Raw genomic sequence first — 19981 nt, forward strand, 5'->3', positions numbered from 1 at the left:
TCATTGTCCGGTTACAAGGGCGCCCATCTTTCACCATGAATGGGCCGTGTGACAATGGGATCTGTCTAATCCATACCTCCATACTCCGTACAGCTCGTAACTAACTACACAACATCCACCTGTTACCTATTATTACCACGGCTCCATCCCAATCCAAGACACGACGCTCAAAGGCCATTTGACACTTTGCTCGATCGATCGAGCGATTTGATGGACTAACGAGCAGCCAGCCAGCGACCGCCCGGCACCACCAGCGCTGCTCTTCCTCGCCGTCCCCACCGTGACTCCATCGCGATATTACCTGGAGCGGCATTCTTCTCCTCGCTGGCGACTCACAAGCCACCTCAACCGGCACAAGCCCACAATCCGGCCAATCACACCCCCTCGGCGCCTGCCAGCGTGGCAGCGTGTTTCATGTTCCTGCAATTAATTTCACCAACCAGCGCTCGAGAAAGCCCGCCTATCCCCCTAATCGGTAATTAAACTCCTCCCGACACCCGCCCAATCGAATAATTCCGCTTTTCTCATTCGCTGGCATCCTCACCAGCCCTAAAAGCGAGGAAACCTTATCAGCTTCGCCGCGCGCTTGGAAGGATTGCATCGCGAAGATTTTTATTCCATACATACATATATTATACGGAGCGCTCCGTTCATATATATTAAACCCTCGTTTATTTCTTCCGAGGTTTGCTGGTGGCAAATCCTATCATCCAGGAGTTGGCTACCTAGTTGGGCGCGTCACAAGCATTCCATCCCGACCGGTTATATGTCTCTGGGCATGGATACGAATCCGCTTAATTTTGCATTGGGTGTTCATGTGGTGAGAGATCTGGCATCCATCTGTTGATGCATGGGCATACACATGACTTCATACGAAGCGATGCTACCGAGTAAACGGGTTTCTTGGCCCTCCTTACGAAGGACAATCCCTCAACCGCCTATGCAGGATCACCACCACCATCCAATAACAGAACAATACGACCACCCAATGTGAAAAATTGTACGGAGTATATTCAAGACACATCTATTGCAAACATTCGTTAAGGTATGTTGTCATTTGTAGGTATTCTCATACTTTATGTACCGAAATACCACCCCCCCAAAAAAAAAGGAAATAAAAGAAAAGAAGAAAAGAAAAGAAAAGGAAAAAAGAAAAAGGAAAAGAAAGAAAAGAGAAAACCAAATGAAACCAACAAGATTACAAAAGAAAAGCACTGCTTGAAAGGAAGAAATAAAAAGAAAGAAAGAAAAAAAGAAAAAAAGAAAGGAGAAAAATCTTGAAGAACAACCATGATAATGGGCATCATCTCTTAGATCCTTGCATGGTTGTGCCACCCAGAGATACTCCGCTCCTAGCTCCATATGCCGGCGGAGGTGTAGGAGAGGGTGACGGTACCCGTGGATACCCAGGAAAGCCAGTAGACATAGGCGGCCCACCTGGCGTCTGTCCCGGTTTGTCAAAGCCGTTGGGAAGCTGGCCGCCGTCGCCTCCACCCACGACAACCTGCTGACCGTCACGCATGCGACCGACAACCATCCCCTTTGCCACGGACTTGAGGATCGCCCGGCGCGATACCCCGGCAGCATCGATATACACCAACCCGACGTTCTTAACACCTCCAGTTAGATGTGACGTCGCGGCTCCCGCTTCGGAGCCATACCTGTGGCCGACTACGGTGGTAGCCGCGAGTGATCCGGACTCGAGAAGGTTGCGAGCGCTCTGTTCAATTCCGTCTCCAATGGTACTGAAGGCGATAAGCGACCTGTTCAAAATGCCAGGCTTATAGCTGGGAATGGGCCTTCCGTCCTTGTCAAATCCTCTGGTCCCGGAGTCCCTTTCTCCCTTCTTCGCGAGAGACGCGCCAAAATTCTGTGCATACTTGCCAATCTGTCCCACGGTCTTGGCGGATAAGGCAGCTGCAGAACTGGATATGGTGTTGATTCTTCGAATATGTGCATGCGTTGTCGGTGTAAAGGTCATAGGCTTGGCGTTCGGCTTGGTTTTCTTCGTAAACGACTCAGCGCCGGACTGGAAAGCATTTGAAATATGCATCGACGTTGTCACTAGTAACCTGGAAGCGGCCGCCGCGTTCTGGACCAAGGACGACTTTGCGTAGGCTGGGTGGCTTGCAAGTCGAAGGTATTCGGGGGGCGCATTGCTAACGCTAATTTGGTTGCCTTCGCCTTGCGTCGGCAACTGTATCTGGACGGGATCTACAGGACGTTGGTCAGAAACTGTTGACCTAGATTGGGTAGGATATCGATGCATTTCGGCTTACCTTTGGAACCGGGCTTGACGTCGGCCGATTCCGCCAGATCAAATCCTTGGGAGAGCTCCCCAACGACACTCCCGTTTTCCTCGTCAACGAGAACAATTTGCCCATGGCTTGGCTTCTGCTTCTCCTTCCCACTGTTAACATAACCTTCGCCTGGGCCGTAGCTAGCGGGGTTGTAAGGTGTATGGTAATTTGGGGGAGGCGACCGCTCGAGGAATGCAGTGCACTGCGCTAAAATGGTTTCGAATGTGTCGATGTCCTCTTGGCTGACCTTGCCAGGCCCAGTACCAACTGGGGGAAACTGAATCCGTGTAAAAGCGCCGGCCTCTGGACCCAAATCCCAACGTGGAATGAGATAGCTATCCGGCGGCTGGTGGTATATTTGGGTAGTGGCAGGAAGAGGAAGTTCTAGCTCTGGAGGAAGATGTAAATGAAGATAGAAGTCTTCCACAGTCGACTGGGCGTTCGTGGGATCTGGACAGGGAGCGCTTGTGGGCACCATTAGGAGAGAGAGGGTCTGTGGCCCAGATGGCGTAAGCTCAGACTGTTCTCCATTCTGGAGGTGGAAAGCACGGATATTGTCGATACTGAAGCAAAGACGAGGATCGTTGACTGGCCTAGCCATTTTCACAGTGATGCTCTCGCAGTCTGTGTTGTAGATGAGGGCGGGGTTTTCTTCGACGGCACTTGTATGTTGACGCGGAGCCAGAAACTTGGTGGTCGACGGGGAATAATATAGTGGTCCTATATGTAGGACATTGGCTATAGTCCACTAGAGAGAATTTTGAACTTCTTTGTGAAGAGCCTTGAAAATTGTCAAACTTGTATCAAGCGTGACCCCTCCACCTGGTTGACGACACCGGCTGGCGGCTTGTTCCCTTCCCCAAGGCCTGCCAAGGTTCACAGCCACACCGGCAGCATCATCCAGCGTCGCCCCGAGCCGGAATCCTGATTGGCCCACCGTCCGTTCTGACTTTCGCCGTCGACGAGCGCGATGATGTCATCCGCGCGTGTCAACTTGCACCGCCACAGAGTGTGGCTGAAAGCGCAATGCAATCATGTGACATGGGCAAAAACGCCTGGCATTTTTCGCAGTAACGGAGAAAGGGGAGAGAGAGGGAATGCTTCTTCCGGAGAGGCTCTCCTTGGTGATGATCTTTAGAATGTATACAGTCAAGGTAGTCGAAATGAAATGTAACCTCCGGTCCGTATGTCGACTCTGAAGATTGCATTAAAGGGGAAACGCGCCGCGGTACTCTGTAAACTGTTTTCTGGAAAAGGCAGGAAACTGCAGAGAAGCGCTATCAACGTGTGCTCGCGGACACAGAAATCCTGAAGGTAGAGGGGACGCTTGTGTGTATACTCTGCTTGTACGGACATATGGCACATGCAATATCAATCGTTAGAGCATGAAGTAGATGGACAGATGTCCGTTCATCCGCAGACGCCCTTGAAATGCACTTTTCCATGGCTGGAACCGATAGGAAGGTGATCCGCAAGTAACCGAGGCTCGAGTTCTGGATCACGTGGAATCTCCCCGTCCACCCCCGGGCATACATCGGAAACCCAACTTTGGCCTCTCACCTTTCTGTTTCTTCGGTGCATAAAAAAAAATTGATTTTTCTGGGTCTTCAAGCTTGAAAATCTTTTTATAATGGCGTCTGTTGCCAGAGCATTGCGGCCTCTGTCCGCTAAGGCCTCTTCGTCCTTTGTCTCCATCAGCCGCAGAGCGGTGGCATCCAGGGCATTCCAATGGTAGAGTTCGATGTTCGTAGAGTTGTTGGATTGGTGAGCTAATAGACCAATCCCTAGCTCACGCGCTTTTTCATCTACTCCTCAACGCCGCGATGTCGATCTTACAAGCTTGACGCCTACGCCAATTACCCTCCTTTCAGAGACGGAGGCCATGATGGCCGAGTCGGTTTCCAAATTTGCCCAGGAGCAAATTGGTCCCAAAGTGAGAGATATGGACGAGGCAGAGACTATGGATCCAGCAGTTGTCGAACAGCTTTTTGAACAAGGTTTGATGGGTATCGAGATCCCCGAGGAGTATGGAGGTGCTGGAATGAATTTCACATCTGCCATCGTGGGAATCGAGGAGCTCGCCCGGGTTGATCCGAGTGTCTCCGTCATGGTTGACGTGCACAACACCCTCGTTAATACCGCCATCTTGAAGTATGCGAGCGCAGAAATCAAGAAGAAGTGGCTGCCGCGCCTTGCGACGAACACGGTCGGTTCGTTCTGTTTGTCTGAACCTGTGTCGGGATCCGATGCTTTTGCCCTCCAGACCAAAGCAGTCAAGACCGAGTCTGGGTACAAGATCAACGGCTCTAAGATGTGGATTACCAATTCCATGGAAGCTGGATGCTTTATCGTCTTCGCCAACCTTGACCCTAGCAAGGGCTACAAGGGAATTACTGCTTTCCTTGTGGAGAAGGACACTAAGGGCTTTAGCATCGCAAAGAAAGAAAAGAAGCTTGGTATTCGTGCCAGCAGCACTTGCGTCCTTAATTTTGATGATGTCGAGATTCCAAAGGAAAACCTCCTTGGAGAGGAAGGCCAGGGCTATAAATATGCCATCAGCCTTCTAAATGAAGGTCGTATTGGTATCGCTGCTCAAATGACGGGCTTGGCTCTTGGTGCCTGGGAAAATGCTGCCGGGTACGTATTATTAAAGCAAAACTTCCGCATTATTTTATGTGGTGACCTAGTCACCTGGAAACGTTGTAAATCCAAGGCGTCGTACTAATTTAAGTATTACAGATATATCTGGAATGACCGCAAGCAGTTTGGCCAACTCATCGGTACATTCCAGGGCATGCAACATCAGGTCGCACAGGCATATACCGATATTGCTGCCGCTCGCGCTTTAGTCTACAATGCTGCCCGCAAGAAGGAAGCCGGTCAAGACTTCGTCATGGATGCTGCCATGGCCAAGCTCTACGCTTCCCAAGTTGCTGGTCGTGTTTCTAGTTCCGCAGTCGAGTGGATGGGCGGCATGGGCTTCGTCAGAGAAGGTATCGCGGAGAAAATGTTCAGAGACAGCAAAATCGGTGCCATCTACGAGGGTACCAGCAACATCCAGCTACAGACCATTGCAAAGACCTTGCAGAAGCAATATACCAAATAAACGAAGAACCAAATTTCATGAAAAGGATTCGGAGTATCATGACATTTGAGGGATGGCGTTTCTTGCGTTATTCTTTGGATATACCTGTATATATATGAGCGCCTGATAGCTAATGCTAGGCTTCTTTTTCTATCTCGAGCCCTCAAGATTCTTTTTTACAAAAAAGGAAAAGGAAGAAGAAGAAGGAGAAGAAGAAATGAAAAGAAATCTCGTAGCTATAGAACATGTGTGTATTGAAGAAGTGGGAAAGGATTTATAAAAAGGTCATAATCTCATAAGCCCGATGGCAGTCTACCATATAAAATAACTGAACCAAGCTCTCCGGCCCATTTCGTCCTTTTTCCTTCCCAGAAGCGAAAGAATAGCAAGGGTAAAAAAAAAAAATGCCCTGGCGTTTTGATCTCCAGAACAATCCCCAAACCACGGTACGCCCCCAAGCCGCAACCATCGAACTCGCACCAGATATCGAAACGAATGAAGGTAGCTGATGGCTGGTGGTTAATTTTAAGCTCCTTACCGCCTTTATTTTGGGAAAATCAACACTCCACTTACCACCAGCCCCCAACCACCCCCTAAAGCGCTAGATACCCCCCTTGGATTTGTGCTCATCGCCCAGACCAGCTGTTATTATTCTTTTCAAAAGCGCAAAGAGATGGCTGCATGCACGGCAGCGGACTATGCATTTTTTGGCGCACCCGCTTTCGCATCTATGCCATGACTTCCGTGGAGGTGGCCATTTGGCAATAGATCCAGGCCGTCTCTCGATTTATTCATGGACACTGAAGGACTTCCGGTCCGAGTATACTTCTGGCGACATATCCCGAGCACAAGGAAGCCGATAAGACATGTCCAGGCACCGCCGATGATGAACATGGTTTGGAGGAGGGTATCCATCATGTCTGCCGGGGAATTTGGGTTGACTCTCTTGTGTCCCTTCTACGAAACGAGAGAAGCGAATAGCTGCACTGAAAGGAAAGTGGTTGGGGCGAAGCGCAGTGACGAAGACACAAGCAGCACCGTTCGCCTTTCCCCGATATTCTGCTGCAAATGGAGACAAGAGAAAAAAATACGAAAAACGAAAAACGAAAACCGAGAATATAAAGGAGTGTGAAATGCGAAGATTTAAAAGAAAAAGGAATGTCAGAGAAAGAGAAGGAAAAAAAAAAAAAAAAAAAAAAAATCCCCCCCAGCGGGCTTGATAGCGGTCTAGTTCTCCTTTTTGCTGCACGAGTACAAGAACGGTAATCTTCAAGGTTCGTCGCTCTTCAAGCCGTCGGGCCGATTCAGGTCGCCCTTCGTGGCTTTTGGCGAGTTCAACCTTGAGCCACCCAGGAAGACAAGAACAGCAAGAAAGGTCAACAAAGCCCGGCTGAAGCCAGGAAACGCGCCAAAACTGGACTCAATCTCTCATACAAACGTACTCCCCGAACCCCCCTCATTTTTTGCGGATTGAGAATAACGAACGATGAAAAGAAAAGCGGGATGACGATCGAGGCCGTGAATAATACTGTGCGAAACCATGTGTACAATTCTGGCTCTTAATTTATTTTGATGAAACGCTGCCCTGTATGGCCTTACCCCATAGCTGTGCTGCTGCTCCAATCACTGGACATTTTCGCGGTCACAGCGGTAGGGATACCTGGTTTTAATACAACTATGTGCGCAGCAATTTTTTTCTTTTTTCTCCTGTGTGATGAATCCGGTCTGCTGGGCCGGCGGGATTTAAATGCTGGCTTGACCAGCTGAGATTGAGTGGAAGGCTAACTAAACAGAAAACTACGAGGCGAAAGCTAGCATCGGAAAAAACCTCGAGGGAATAGCCTTCGAAACTTTGCTCTCTATGCTCGTCAAGGCATTCGTCTGGTGAGTTTGGCAAGTTAATGGTTCATATCGCGGAAGATCATAGCTTACCGTTATGGCTGCGGCTCTTACGGAAGCGTAAATTTATCATCCCTGTAGCCACGTTATCAGACCGTATTGCTCTTTGTTACCTGCGGAGATGGATCTGAGCCGTTTGTAGACAAGAACGCGTCTTTCTCAAGCGGAGCTTCATCCCAGCCAAGGTGAGACATGGACAACATCCATCGAACAGAAGAGTGACGGGTCCATTCTTTGGACATTTTATATTCATGGGTCGACAGCTCATACAGGTTGCCCGTACATACAAAGAGAAGCCCGATCATACTAAACCATTTCATTTTACCCACGCGTGGCATGTGTTGTCAAGGGCAGCGTACGGTTTGGCGATACTTCAATATCAATGCACGAATGCGATCAGCCATCGAAGAGCTCAGGGGAGAGAAGCCGAACCTAGATTCCCGCTTTTTCTAGACGTGTACATGCTATATAGGCTACCAATTATAGCTTTTCTGCAGGTGTGGAAAATCATTATAGGCAAGGTTGAGGGGTACCTGGTTACTCAAAAATTGGAAAGTCATGTTGATGTCGCTCTCTAAGACAATCATCGATGTGACGATTCCGTGTCCTTCCAAGCCCCCCGCCAATTCACTCCGTGGATTTGGGACTGAAGAGGAAAACATGATCGGAAACAGGGAAATACTCGGGGGTGGCATGACTCGAACCTGACCTCGTTTTAAGCTAGAGTGGTTCATTGGGACTTTCTCTGTGCGACGTTTCGAATTGACACACGGTGTGAATTACGCGCCCAAGGAACGTCAAGGACACAGCTAACCTCAGATCATCGCGAACTAGGGTGTAGTGAAGAGCATCCGGCTTCAATTGAAGATCGACCAGCAAGAATAAGAAGATCCGCCTATGATCATGGAAGGATGGATAGAAAGAGAAATGGACATAGAGCAGCTGACAAAAAGAGACCATAATCCTGTTCCCCGCTCGTATCTTCCCCTGATTTATTTTGGTGATTGCATGTTGGTTAATGCGAGCGGCTATTCCGTGTTTTGGCCATCGAGCGCTGCACAGAAAAGCCGAATACTGTTTGGCTGGACGTCAGCCGCCTGGTTATTTATAATATGCACTAGTCTGTATTGGTGCTAGCGTCGATTCTCTTCCAGCAACCGATTAGGAAATTCGAAACCTCATCAGCCCATCAATCAACCAAACCGGTCGACCATCCCATCCATCCACCGGTCAACCATACAGCAAGCTCGTAGGTCAGCCAGTCGACAGGCTCCAGCTGCACGGGCCACCACGATCGGAGCATGGTCTGCGCTAAGTGAATCTTCTATCTCCCCTATACCAAAAATGAAGCCCTTTGAAACGATGGACAGGGCTGGGGTTGACATTCTCGTGCAATCTCTTCCAACCATCCTGCTTCAACTTTCCCCGCGTTTATATCTTCTCTTGAAGTGGGAACATCACCACTATTGGGTAAGATGGAGAGCCAAGAGAGTGATCCATAGTTCTTAGATCCTGATGAGGAACCCTTTGCTTTGTTTCTCTACTTGAAGCCCAGACGGCTTTCTATTTACATTTGCAGAACCATTCTCTCGGGACCTAAGGTACCAAACAGAAGTGTTTCAGCTCGACCGATTTCTGAATACTCTTGAATCGAGAACACGCTGTTGTTCGTCCTGCGGAGAATTCTGGAGTGGGATTCAAAACAACATCGCGCTTAGTTTCTACTTTTAGTGATTCTGTGTCAACAGTCGCCGTGCATACCTCATTGCGTGCCTCGGGGTTCATATCCATAGGTCCTGAGCAAAAGTAGATTTCTCCAGCCATCTTCTTTGGTAAAGATGGCTGCGTTTCCTCCCTCCTTTTTTGCTATTCTAGTCCATGAGGGACTTCAAGGAAAGAGCCGCGTCTTCGAGCTTAAATTGGACGAGATTTCTTCCATTCCAGGGAAAGTTTAACCTCGCAGTCCTATCTAAACCAGAAGCGCCATCAGTTCGAGCTTTCTTGCCCATGATATAGTATTTTTCTGGGTGCGCACCTACAGAATTATTATTTTTATTTATCTCACCCCGAAATACCGGTCATCTATAAGGTACTATGCCTTGCAAACCAGGTTCTGACTGCTGCAAAAGCTGCCGCGGGTCACCACTAGGAAGCGGCAGAGGCAGACAACAAACCCGCTTTGAACCTGAGCTTTTCTCACAACGAAGTTCTTCCACCGGCAGCTCTCGATTTTCATCGAGACGGGCCAGAAACCCTCTATCCCTCAGCACCAACGATAAGGGAAAAAGGTACTCCTTAACGGACTTATATAATGATAAAACCATGCCTATTCCCTCTGATTTTACCGAATATCTGAATATACCTGAAATTCGGCCACGGAGCAAGTTTACGGTGATTTATGCTGGTACATTCGACGACGAAAGCGTGCTTCCTGCAAAATTCCTTACAAAACGCACAAAATCACCAAAGAAGCTTATGCGCTTACCCCCGGCAAGACTCAGCAATTTACCACCATTTTACCCCTCGCTTCCGAAACGACCATCTCGTACCGGACGGGCCAAAGAAGCAACGTTGCTACTGTCTTCTCACTCTTCTAGTGCCTCTTCTACTTCCCCCGATCTAAGCCCTTTTGGTCCATCGCTTTCTAAAGGATCCGGTTCATCTGGTCCACGAGGGTCTGTAGCGGCCACAGCGGCAGCGTTTGTACCTCTGTCTCGTTCTCCCAAGAGTCCTCCTGACTCACCTGATCTAAGCCCTTGTGCGAAACCCTTCCCAAGACGACCTAGTCCCTCCGGTTTGGGAAGAACAGGAGCGTCAGCTTTTCTGTCGCCTCCTAGTTCTCCCGGGAGTTCTTCTGGATCCCATGATGGAAGCCCTCTTAGGACACAGGCTCCAAGAGGGCCGCGGCCCTCCAGTCCAGGAAGTTCGGGAAAGGCAGCGTCTCTCTCTCCTCCTCGTGCTCCTATCGATCCTTCTAAGTTCCGTGAAATAAGCCCTGTTGCGACACGCGTTGTGGAAGAGACTCGTACATCTCGGCAAAGTGAGAACAGGGATCTATCCCGCTCTCGTTCTCCTGTGTCGGGCTCACGCAGAGTCTCTCTATCATCGCATAGAGATGGGCGCCTTACGCGGCTGCCTTCCCCAGTCTCTTCATCATCTTCCTCGCCATCTCGACCGCCGTTGTCATCAATATTTGTGGCCGTCGATCCTAGTAGAGCCCGATCCTCGTCGGCCAGACGCGAATCTAAATCCTTGTCTCCAAAACTCGATTGTAAATCGTTTAATCCGGGGCCCGGGGGTGGAGAATTTACAAAAAACAACCTGCCACTGAATGGGCGCAACGAACCTTTCGAGAGCTCTTCCACTTTGGCGCGCCGACGTGAGGCATCATGTTCACCTTCACGAGTCGAAATTAAGCCGCAGAAGAAGGTTCGATTTGCGGACGAGAGAGCCTCCTCCCTAACTGACGTCCTACGAGAACATTCACGGCCCAAGCCAGGTCTACGCGGGGCAAAACGTGTCCCGCTTCGAGGCTCCTCCAAATACTAGTCCGATTTAATTCCACGAAAGCACTCTATTCACATCATGGGCCATTACGGGCGCTTTTGTGACTGATTTGTCAATGACCTTTCTCCCTGCCACTCCCTTATGTGGGAGATGTACTCTGTGTGCTGCCACTCATTACCGTACCTTTTTCACTGTCGCTCCTTGTACTATACTCTCAATATTTTCCTTTGTCTAAGTTGGTTGGGGTATATACACTCATTGGATCTATAATTATGTATTATGAAGTATATGAATTAATGAATTAATGTCTGCACAAGTTCCCTAGTCCTATAGTATGATTTCTTTATGATAGGTAAACTACTCTGTACATATTAAAAGATTGATTCAGCAGCAAAATTTAAGAACTACTTATGTACAGAGCACAAAGGTCCCTAAGGGTTTGAGCGCAAGAATGACAGGGTCGAAGTAACAATGTCGTCAAACTAATATATTTTCCCACGCTCAAAACTTCTGGGCTCCCACCAACTGCAGTGGACACGAAGCAGGTTCAAAAAGGACACCTTTGCCCTTTTCTTGTCTACAAAACAAAATCATTGTGGCTGGAGATTTCCTTTTTCCTTCCAGCTAATGATGTCTATGCGACTCTTCACAGTCTGAGGTTCGGCGTTCTAGGCACATATTCACATCGACCCTAATGGCCAAGAGCTACAAGGCTCGCAAGGAGGAGTTCGTCTCCAACCTTACAGGAGGAGATATCTGGGAAATCAATGCAGTAATACTTGTAGCACAGGTAGGATGTTGAGCCACTGTGCCATTGTTTCTCAAAGTATGTCAGCGAAAAAACTAACAGAACCCTGTGTTGACTCTAGTCCGCTGTGCTTCTCTGGTCCGCCCTTCAGGCCCAGCGGTCCTTCTTCTCCCCATACAGCATACCAGCTCTGGTCACGGATTTTCTGCTTAATGTCCTGGCTATCTTGTTTGCCATTACTCTTTACTCCAGCGCTCCTGTTCTCCTAAATATCCTCCTAGTCACTCCCACCATTTTCATACTCTTGGGACGAAAGCGAAAGCAACCAACCCAAAAAGCAAAGCCACCGCGTGCAGCTGCTCACCCTTCACATGGCGCATCTACGAATAACCTTGACCCGTTCCCCGTACGGCCGTTCCTCACGTTATACCGAGGTGGGATGATGGTGACGACGTGCTTGGCTATTCTAGCGGTTGATTTTCGTGTTTTTCCACGGAGATTCGCGAAAGTCGAGAATTGGGGGACATCGCTGATGGATTTGGGTGTCGGGTCGTTCGTCTTTTCCGGAGGAGTAGTCTCTGCCCGCTCGATCCTCGTATCTCGGGGCCCATCTAAGCGTTCAGGAGAATCACTGCCGCGACGCTTGCTCGCCTCAATCCGTCATTCAATACCTTTATTGGCACTAGGTCTTATTCGACTGTATAGTGTGAAAGGATTAGACTATGCGGAGCATGTTTCGGAGTACGGTGTACACTGGAACTTTTTCTTTACGTTGGCCTTCTTACCGCCATTTGTGGAGGTTTTCCATGCTTTGACCACGATAGTCCCATCATACGAGGTTCTATCTCTCTTTATCAGCATCATATACCAGGTTTTACTGGAATCGACAATGCTGAAAGAATATATCTTAGTGTCCCCCAGAGGCCTGTCTCTCCTCTCGAAGAACCGCGAAGGAGTATTTTCTTTTTTGGGGTACCTGGCTATTTTCCTCTCTGGTAGAGCCACGGGTTTACGGATAATACCCCGTGAAACTGGGCAATCCGGAAGTCCTAGTTCTCGGAAAAAGTTGCTCATTCGTATGGCAATCTGGACGTCTATCTGGACAATCTTATTCACGTTTAACTCCTTTCAAGTCTTTGGCTTTGGAGCAGCAATCCCGGTTTCTCGCCGACTTGCCAACATGCCATACGTCCTCTGGGTAATCGCCTTCAACAACTTCCAGCTGCTACTTTTCTATCTATCAGAATCCGTATTCTTTCCTTCGGTTTACAGTGCTACCGATCGGGAGACTGAGACTGAACGCAGCGAGTTCGCTACGAGCAAAATCCTGGGGGCCTTCAATAAGAATGGTCTGGCAATATTCCTGATTGCGAATCTCCTGACGGGAGCGGTAAATCTGAAATTGAATACCCTGGATGCGAGCAGAGAAGTGGCCATGGGGGTTTTGATTGGATATGCAACTACATTGACTGCTGTTGCATTGACGTTAGATCGGTGGAATGTGAAACTGAAGATTTGATTGTTTTTCTCATGTGTTTAACTCCCTTTATAGACGTGTCTGGGTATACTATGCAGTGTATAATATTAGCGTTAGATTGGCAAATACAACGTCCAAGCATATGGCTTTTCCGTCTCTCTTGCGTAAAGTTAGGACATTTCAGTTCCTCCGCAGGTGTTCGAGCCTTAAGCTAGCGAGGTACCTGCAGTTATTGCGCGAACCCCTGGCTTGGCGTCCTCACATGCCTCGGCGGCGTCAATAAAGTCGGAGCTTATGATCTCCGAACTGGGCTCAATTTCAATATAACTGCTTCCAGTCTTTCATCAATGCCTGGGACTCCGTCTATGCGTTCTGTTTTTTTGGTGGAATTGACATTGTCGAGCTGAAACAATGGCCGTTGAAGCGAAACTACCTCCGTCTTACCAATACCCTACACCCATTGAAGGCCCAAACGTTCCATACAAGAATGAGGGTGCTTCAAATCCAGTTCTTCGAGGCAGATTGCTCCAAATAGGGGCTTCACTGTGAGTATACTTGCGCCGTAGCATGTGCGCTCCTTGAGTTGAGCGAAGCAAGCTAACGGATGGGATCTGCCAGAGTCCAGTCCTCCAACTTCATACAGAGCATCCTTTGGAAAAACGCCGGGTTCAGCGTGCTCCACACCATTAAAGAATTAGAGGACTACGAGCCGCGATACGACCCTACTGTCTTCCCATCCACAAACTATACTGCGCAAACAGTCCCATCCTCGGCTGTCCCGCGAAGCGCAAAACGTCAAGGAGGGTACTACACGGCTGCGGATTACCGTGCGCTTTACCTCTCCGGGGAACTTACCCCCATAGCTGTAGTCGACGCGCTTCTTCCATTAATTCGTCGAGATGTCTCACCAGCGGGTGAACATTCGATTGCGTTTTTGCAATCAAAAGTCGATCTGATTCGTGCAGCTGCGGAGGCCTCGACAGCAAGATACAAAAATGGAACTTCGTTGGGTCCGATGGATGGTGTTCCGGTCGCCGTTAAAGATGAGGTCGATATAGATGGCTACAAAAGGACTGTGGGAACGAAATTGGACTACACCAACAAGTCGGGCGGGACGTCCTGGTGTGTTAAGAAATGGGAAGAGGCTGGCGCCATCGTGATCGGGAAGACGACTATGCATGAGTTGGGGCTTGGTGAGTGGCTACTACACGCGATGGTGTTGTATATGGCGGCTTATGAGGAATTTCCACAGATACATCCAATAACAATCCAAACTTTGGGACCCCCAGGAACCCTCACAATCCAAATTATTACACAGGAGGTTCTTCAGGAGGCTCTGGCTATGCAGTTGGTGCCGGCATCGTGCCCATTGCCCTTGGTGCCGATGGCGGTGGTTCAATTCGTATTCCATCAAGCTTTTGCGGAATATACGGCTTGAAGACGACCCACGGGCGTGTATCCGGATCTCCAACCCGTGGGCTCGCTACCACCACTGGTGTCTTCGGGCCTATGACCAGCAGTCTTGATGACCTCGATATGTCCTATCGCATCATGTCGAGTCCAGACCCCGACCATGTTACGTCCTCTAGTTTTCCTGATCCAGCCTCGGCCACAGCCGCGACCGCTCGCCCAAAGATCATTGGAGTTTATCAGGCATGGGTCAAACGGTCCGATCCCGCTGTTCTTTCTCTCTTTAACCGAGCAATGGACTACTACCGCACCCAGCAAAACTATGAAATTATCGACATCACCATCCCTTATATCCCACAGGGCCAGAAGGCCCATGCGCTTACCATTCTCTCCGAGATAGCTTCCGGAATTTCGAAGGAAGAAATTTCCCAACTATCTGCTCCCAACAGGGTGCTCGTTTCCAGTGGAAACTCTCAGGTGTCCGCGCGGGATTTCTTCGCAGCACAGAAGTTGCGCAGCCTACTAATGTCCCATCTCGCATTCCTGTTCAAGAAATATCCAGGAATGGTCATCGCCACGCCCACATTGCCCATTGCAGGGTGGCAAATCAGCCCCGGCGGAGCTGACCTAACCCACGGCGTCAGCGATGTCAATACTTCGCTGCGTACGATGGAGTACGTCTACTTGGCCAACTTTTCCGGTTGCCCGGCCATTTCCTGCCCTATGGGATACGCCGAAGACTCCAAGTTACCTGTGGGTATTATGGGAATGAGCGAATGGGGTAGCGAGTGGGCGCTGATTGAGTGGGGTCGCGATGGTGAAGGGATGCTGGATACCGACGAGGATGTTTCTGTCGATAGTAATGGCACTGCGAATGGTGGTGAAGCAGCTGTTGTGGTGAGCAAAGGCCTGAGAACACCCTCTGTACAAAGCGGAGGGAAGTGGGTCGATGCGATCGGATTGGCGAAGAATAACAATGTTGGCGGTAATCCGTGAGGTTGAGTTGGCGGACCTACCCTTTTCTCACGATTGGTCCACCTTTGCGAGATATAAATGATATGCGGATGGGATTATCATATTTTGTAGATGCGCGATATAATAATTAATGCTCTCGAGTGGCAGACAGAATTCCCTCCTTGCTCTCATAGAGTAGCCGACAAGGACGTCGATGATATTTCCTTTCATTCTCAGTATAGACAGCCAATTTTGCAAGTATACCAATTTATTCAATACATATCTAACCAACCCCCGAGATAACCAGAAAGCAGAGAGCAACGACAAAGACAAGAAAAAATAAAGACTGGTCGTCTGACTCATAATACCGCGCTCCGAATTCTGATTTACCCAACCCATGTCATGTTCCACACCTCCTCTCCATCAATTAAAACAATCGTGACGGGCTGATGTATCCCCCTTGCATCAACAATAAGAGCTCCCTCTCTCTTTTTCCTGCGATTGGGATGCCGGGGACTTGGGTGTATTGCACATGTCTCCAGACATCAGTAGCACACCTTATAAAAAACACCAGCAGCTTACGCACATCTAGTAGGAGAATCAGTCGAGCACGACAATACCCGTCACAGCGGAGATCTTGTTTGTATTTGTCTCGCTCTTTCTTCAATCTCGCAAAGACCCGGCGCCCGGCAGCTTGTGTGGTGAGTGGGCTGAAGTTGCATATGATGACGGCTGTGGGTGAGATGAGGAGGCACGTCAATCCACCATGCAGGTTGCTCATGCTGACGAATGGTTTGTCCGATAACTTAGCAACGGCACAGTCCCCTGGGAAGATATTCCTCGTCTTGTTATGGATGGTGATGGAGAATTTTTCATCTAAGTCCAAGGGTCGCTGTAGCATTTTGGTGCAGGATCCTATTTGCTTAAGAAGTTTGAGCATGGAATGTGATTTACTCCACAATAACCATTGACGGAACCGTGGTGTGTTGATATGGAAGATTATGATGGGGAATCAGCGGTGCGTAGATGTTTCAACTGCCCATCTTATACTGGGAGCAGAAGAGAAATTAGCACCTCTGTTGCCACCATGAGGCACTGAGTTCTTCCAAAGGTCAGTGGAAGATGAAGTGGAATAGTACTTATCCCAATGTGACATGCAGCACCCTGGCCAAAGAAAACAAATATTACGAGGGGTGCATAATGAAAGGGGGATATAATCATTTGCTTTAGGGTAGTGGACTGAAACAGTAAAGATATTTCGTCACAAAGTAAAATATACTGAAATCTTTAAAGGCAGGCAACCACAGTATGTCCCTCAGTACATCAAGCAACAGGGGTCGCAGTGGCAGCAACAATGGTGAAAGTGGTGGCTGTAGCCCGCAAAAGGCATCTAGTTAAGAGCATCTTCTGGCACCTTAGTAGAATAAACCCCATCCTCCAACACAAAGGAATAATGAATGCCAAATTTCCCATACAAAAACCAAATCGTAACTGCATCATGGATCATAAAAAGGGAAACTCCAAGACTCCATGACATCAGGGTCACACACACGGCAAGCAAGGGAAAAAAAAAAAAAGAAAAAGAATAAGCCCTATCTAAATGAACACACCATCTCCAGATGATGGAGCGTAAAATTCACATCCTAACCAGGCTTCTTCGGCTCTTTCTCTCAACTCTGCCAGTATCTGCTCCCTGGGGCTGGCACCATCCATCAAGGACTCCTTAACATGAATGATATAGATCCGAAGGCCATGTAATGGTGGCACCTGGTCCACTGGACTCGGTTGCTCAATGCTTATCCGCTCACTTTCGGGTTCCAAAGATGCTGGCTGAGCTTGAACTTTGGTCTCATCTTGTTTTGCTGGTCTAGATGTAGCGATCTCTGCTTCACTCTTGGACGGTTTACGAGGGCGTAATGATTTTGGACTTAGCGGTTGCTCCGTTAATTCAGAAGGCAGGCCCGGGGCGGATTCTCGCCTTTTGCGTTTTCTAGATTCGGAGGACTCCTTTCGCCGCTTCTGGCAACCTAGCACTTTGCTGGCCAACGCTGATAGTTCCAGGATGAGATGACGGGGACACAGATGTCCATACAACGAGCCGTCTTCAACTGAATCAGAGTAAGAGCATTCGATAAAGATTGCGCGGAGCGAGCCAGAAGCGATCTTTGGAGCGGCAGCCTCCCATACCCCGGCATTTCGAGGTTCCAAAGAAATCGAATCTGGCTCAACATCACCGAAAATGATGACCTCAGCTCCCGTCAATTGGTCCCTGATGAAAAATGCAGAGCTCTCCACCGTCGCCAAGGCTGCATCTTTCCCAGAATTACCATAATGCGCCGGAGAGAATGTCCTGGAGTGGCGTAAGAACCAGGAGCTTTTAAAAACGGGGCGGGCAGCCGAGACTCACCTAAGTTCCGATGCATCTATTGATACTCGACGAGATGGAAGCAGCACCGACTCGGTCGTGAAGACTGCGCTCTCTGCTCGATGGTGTTTTCCGGTCTCCGGGTTGTACCGTTGTTTGCATGATCCATGGCTGACGGCCATACACTTTGTAACCAGACCTTCGCAGACCTTGACATAGCCTTTTCCCTCTCCACGCCCCAGTCGCATGTTTCCGCCATCGACCAATCGCTGGTATGTTATCATGCCGGCACCTCCATCTTCATCAGAGAGATTTGGCCATGTGATATCGTTAAAGACGTGATTCTTGAGTGCCGCAATAGCCGAAGGGAGCGCGGTTACAGTTTTAGGCCCAGACTGAAACTCAACAGCGGGTGTGTTCATGGCCAAACCAGAAACATGGTCAAGATGAGGATGGGTGACAAGGATAGACGCAATAATCTCACGAAATATATAAGCAGCATTTGCTCGCGCAGTCAGGTTTGGAATATCAAGGCCGACAAAAGGCCCGCCCGAGATCGTTGGCCTCTCAATTTTCGTCTTCTCGTCTCGTTCAATGGTCGTATAACGCTCGAGGATTCGTCCAATCCCAGACATCAGTATTCCAGCGTCAACAGCTACGACGGAGTTTTTGCTCCAGTTCGTGGCCGTTGACCGGACGAGAAGGCCCGTGACATCATCTTCGCATGGTCCGCCTGAAGAGCCCTGCGCAAGACTATCAGCATCGACTGTACCAGAAAGATGTTCACCCTTCGAAGCTGGTTTGTTTTCGCTGAAAATATCCCTCACTGGCGGTTTACCTAACAACAACAGGGCCGTATGCCCTAAAAAGAAATGGAAAAAAAAAAAAAAAAAAAGACTCGGAAGAGAGAGACTTCCGGGAATGCCAACAAAATTCATGGGCGCTGTAACCTGAATCCTGACACAAAGCAACCGAAAACTGAGAAAGAAACAATTTTTGAAACTCACCAGTATGATAACCTGGAACGCACTGTCGCCTCGGCTGCTGGCTCGCTGCACGGCTTTGCCGCCTCCTTCAGCGGCACGACGAGGCATTGGAAGCTGTGCTCTTCACTGTATCGCCCCTTTCAAGTGTTGACAAAATACAGGCCCCAGCCCACGGGGTTATCAATCACCAAAGGACGAACTGGTGAAGAATGTTTATTCTCATGACCCAGGTCCGAACAAGCGATGGTGTCCGGGTGCCTGTGTATATGTGTGTGGGTGGGTATTGGTGTGTCTGTGTGTGTGTGTGTTCCGAGCTGGTGGTCAGCCAATACAGCCTAGGATCGGGCGGCGGCGGCGCAGTCGCATGTGCAGGGCCGCGTCTGGAGATGCCCGGTTGTTTGTCGGGCGGCGAAGGGCGCCGTTGGCAGGAGAAGGCACGGACGGGCGGTTATCGCGGCGTTGGAGAGGAGGAACGGTGGTTGACAGCGCTGCGCAATGCCCTGCGGGCTGAGGAAGCGGTGGGAAATCCGGGCATGCGGCTTTTCAAACGCAGGGAGACGTTTATCTAAAATGATCAACTATCAGTTGGTAGCCCGGTACTATTGCGTGCGATGATCCTTTTAGTCGAGCGAGACCCAAAGAAGAAATCCTTCTCGCCACGGTAAATAAAGAGAGAGATGCTGCGGAGACGCCCCGGGGGGGGGTAAGAGACTCAACTCACCCTCAGCCCGTGGTGAATCGGCAATTCGATAACTACACAGGTTAGATTACTTACCATGCGGGTCAACATGCGGAGTTGCTTTTCTTTTTCAGCTTCCCCCCGAGAAACGGAGTCGCGCCAACCAAAGTATGTAAGCTTTTCCAACAGGTCAAATTTTGAGTTTGTAGGGCGAACGAGAGTTGCGCCGCTCGTCGGTTCGCCTGCAATCCTGCTTGGTAGCGGGAGGAAAAGCGATCAAAGGGAACAGGCCGCGACCGAAAAAGCAACCGACGGAAGGGCGGTAAAATCAAATAGATCGACGCCGCTGAAGCACAGCATCCTCCTCTGTATTGTACTCAAACACATAAATAAACATAATCACACAAGATTGAGGTTGGTGAGCCAGAACGCCCGCCTCTTTTTTTCTTTTTTTTTTTTTTTTTTTTTTTTTGGTCTCAACCCCCCCGACCCGTGTGACTCCTCAAATTGGCCTCGAAATTTCGAGCAAAACCGCGGGCGGCATTGTATCGAGCAAGGATCAGGCCCCCAG

The 19981-nt window shown here is 49.2% G+C and overlaps 7 protein-coding genes across 7 annotated transcripts; 3 read left to right on the top strand and 4 right to left on the bottom strand.

The window, feature by feature from the left end:
• Positions 1-1002: 1002 nt before the first annotated feature.
• On the bottom strand, positions 1003-3227 carry D8B26_002844 (uncharacterized protein). The gene is made up of 2 exons (XM_003068839.2): positions 2280-3227; positions 1003-2214 (listed from the first exon to the last, which is right to left on the bottom strand). Exons 1-2 carry the CDS (start codon positions 2899-2901, stop codon positions 1304-1306), a joined length of 1533 nt encoding a protein of 510 aa, XP_003068885.1. The 5' UTR covers positions 2902-3227; the 3' UTR covers positions 1003-1303.
• A 646-nt stretch (positions 3228-3873) lies between these two features.
• On the top strand, positions 3874-5545 carry D8B26_002845 (uncharacterized protein). Its single transcript, XM_003068838.2, has 3 exons — positions 3874-4031; positions 4089-4937; positions 5040-5545. Exons 1-3 carry the CDS (start codon positions 3931-3933, stop codon positions 5404-5406), a joined length of 1317 nt encoding a protein of 438 aa, XP_003068884.1. The 5' UTR covers positions 3874-3930; the 3' UTR covers positions 5407-5545.
• A 4324-nt stretch (positions 5546-9869) lies between these two features.
• On the bottom strand, positions 9870-10675 carry D8B26_002846 (uncharacterized protein; the record flags this gene model as incomplete). Its single annotated transcript, XM_066123967.1, has 2 exons — positions 9870-10535; positions 10631-10675. 2 exons carry the CDS (start codon positions 10673-10675, stop codon positions 9870-9872), a joined length of 711 nt encoding a protein of 236 aa, XP_065980042.1.
• Positions 10676-11427: 752 nt separating this feature from the next.
• On the top strand, positions 11428-13114 carry GWT1 (Glucosaminyl phosphatidylinositol (GlcN-PI) nositol acylation protein). The gene is made up of 2 exons (XM_003068837.2): positions 11428-11581; positions 11661-13114. Exons 1-2 carry the CDS (start codon positions 11486-11488, stop codon positions 13056-13058), a joined length of 1494 nt encoding a protein of 497 aa, XP_003068883.1. The 5' UTR covers positions 11428-11485; the 3' UTR covers positions 13059-13114.
• A 313-nt stretch (positions 13115-13427) lies between these two features.
• Positions 13428-15422, top strand: D8B26_002848 (uncharacterized protein; the record flags this gene model as incomplete). The annotated part of the gene is made up of 3 exons (XM_066123968.1): positions 13428-13561; positions 13635-14209; positions 14269-15422. The coding sequence occupies 3 exons, from the start codon at positions 13428-13430 to the stop codon at positions 15420-15422; spliced, it is 1863 nt and encodes a 620-aa protein (XP_065980043.1).
• A 344-nt stretch (positions 15423-15766) lies between these two features.
• On the bottom strand, positions 15767-16281 carry D8B26_002849 (uncharacterized protein; the record flags this gene model as incomplete). Its single annotated transcript, XM_066123969.1, has 2 exons — positions 15767-15875; positions 15938-16281. 2 exons carry the CDS (start codon positions 16279-16281, stop codon positions 15767-15769), a joined length of 453 nt encoding a protein of 150 aa, XP_065980044.1.
• A 286-nt stretch (positions 16282-16567) lies between these two features.
• On the bottom strand, positions 16568-19570 carry PDE1 (3',5'-cyclic-nucleotide phosphodiesterase pde1). The gene is made up of 4 exons (XM_066123970.1): positions 19507-19570; positions 18753-19296; positions 17788-18488; positions 16568-17730 (listed from the first exon to the last, which is right to left on the bottom strand). Exons 2-4 carry the CDS (start codon positions 18837-18839, stop codon positions 16977-16979), a joined length of 1542 nt encoding a protein of 513 aa, XP_065980045.1. The 5' UTR covers positions 18840-19296; positions 19507-19570; the 3' UTR covers positions 16568-16976.
• Between the last annotated feature and the right edge of the window lie 411 nt (positions 19571-19981).

This window comes from Coccidioides posadasii, chromosome 2 (assembly GCF_018416015.2).
Source record: "Coccidioides posadasii str. Silveira chromosome 2, complete sequence".
In the NCBI taxonomy this organism is placed as follows: domain Eukaryota; kingdom Fungi; phylum Ascomycota; class Eurotiomycetes; order Onygenales; family Onygenaceae; genus Coccidioides; species Coccidioides posadasii.

What these genes read in the sequence shown, in the direction of transcription:
- D8B26_002844 (XM_003068839.2), bottom strand. Translation starts at nt 2,901, where the DNA reads ATGGCTAGGCCAGTCAACGATCCTCGTCTTTGCTTCAGTATCGACAAT. An exon ending in CGTCAAGCCCGGTTCCAAAG is followed by an intron (nt 2,215 to 2,279) that starts GTAAGCCGAAAT and finishes AACGTCCTGTAG; the next exon opens with ATCCCGTCCAGATACAGTTG.
- D8B26_002845 (XM_003068838.2), top strand. Translation starts at nt 3,931, where the DNA reads ATGGCGTCTGTTGCCAGAGCATTGCGGCCTCTGTCCGCTAAGGCCTCT. An exon ending in GCATCCAGGGCATTCCAATG is followed by an intron (nt 4,032 to 4,088) that starts GTAGAGTTCGAT and finishes ACCAATCCCTAG; the next exon opens with CTCACGCGCTTTTTCATCTA. An exon ending in GCCTGGGAAAATGCTGCCGG is followed by an intron (nt 4,938 to 5,039) that starts GTACGTATTATT and finishes TAAGTATTACAG; the next exon opens with ATATATCTGGAATGACCGCA.
- GWT1 (XM_003068837.2), top strand. Translation starts at nt 11,486, where the DNA reads ATGGCCAAGAGCTACAAGGCTCGCAAGGAGGAGTTCGTCTCCAACCTT. An exon ending in CAGTAATACTTGTAGCACAG is followed by an intron (nt 11,582 to 11,660) that starts GTAGGATGTTGA and finishes TGTTGACTCTAG; the next exon opens with TCCGCTGTGCTTCTCTGGTC.
- PDE1 (XM_066123970.1), bottom strand. Translation starts at nt 18,839, where the DNA reads ATGCCTCGTCGTGCCGCTGAAGGAGGCGGCAAAGCCGTGCAGCGAGCC. An exon ending in CGTTCCAGGTTATCATACTG is followed by an intron (nt 18,489 to 18,752) that starts GTGAGTTTCAAA and finishes AGTCTTGCGCAG; the next exon opens with GGCTCTTCAGGCGGACCATG. An exon ending in ATAGATGCATCGGAACTTAG is followed by an intron (nt 17,731 to 17,787) that starts GTGAGTCTCGGC and finishes ACGCCACTCCAG; the next exon opens with GACATTCTCTCCGGCGCATT.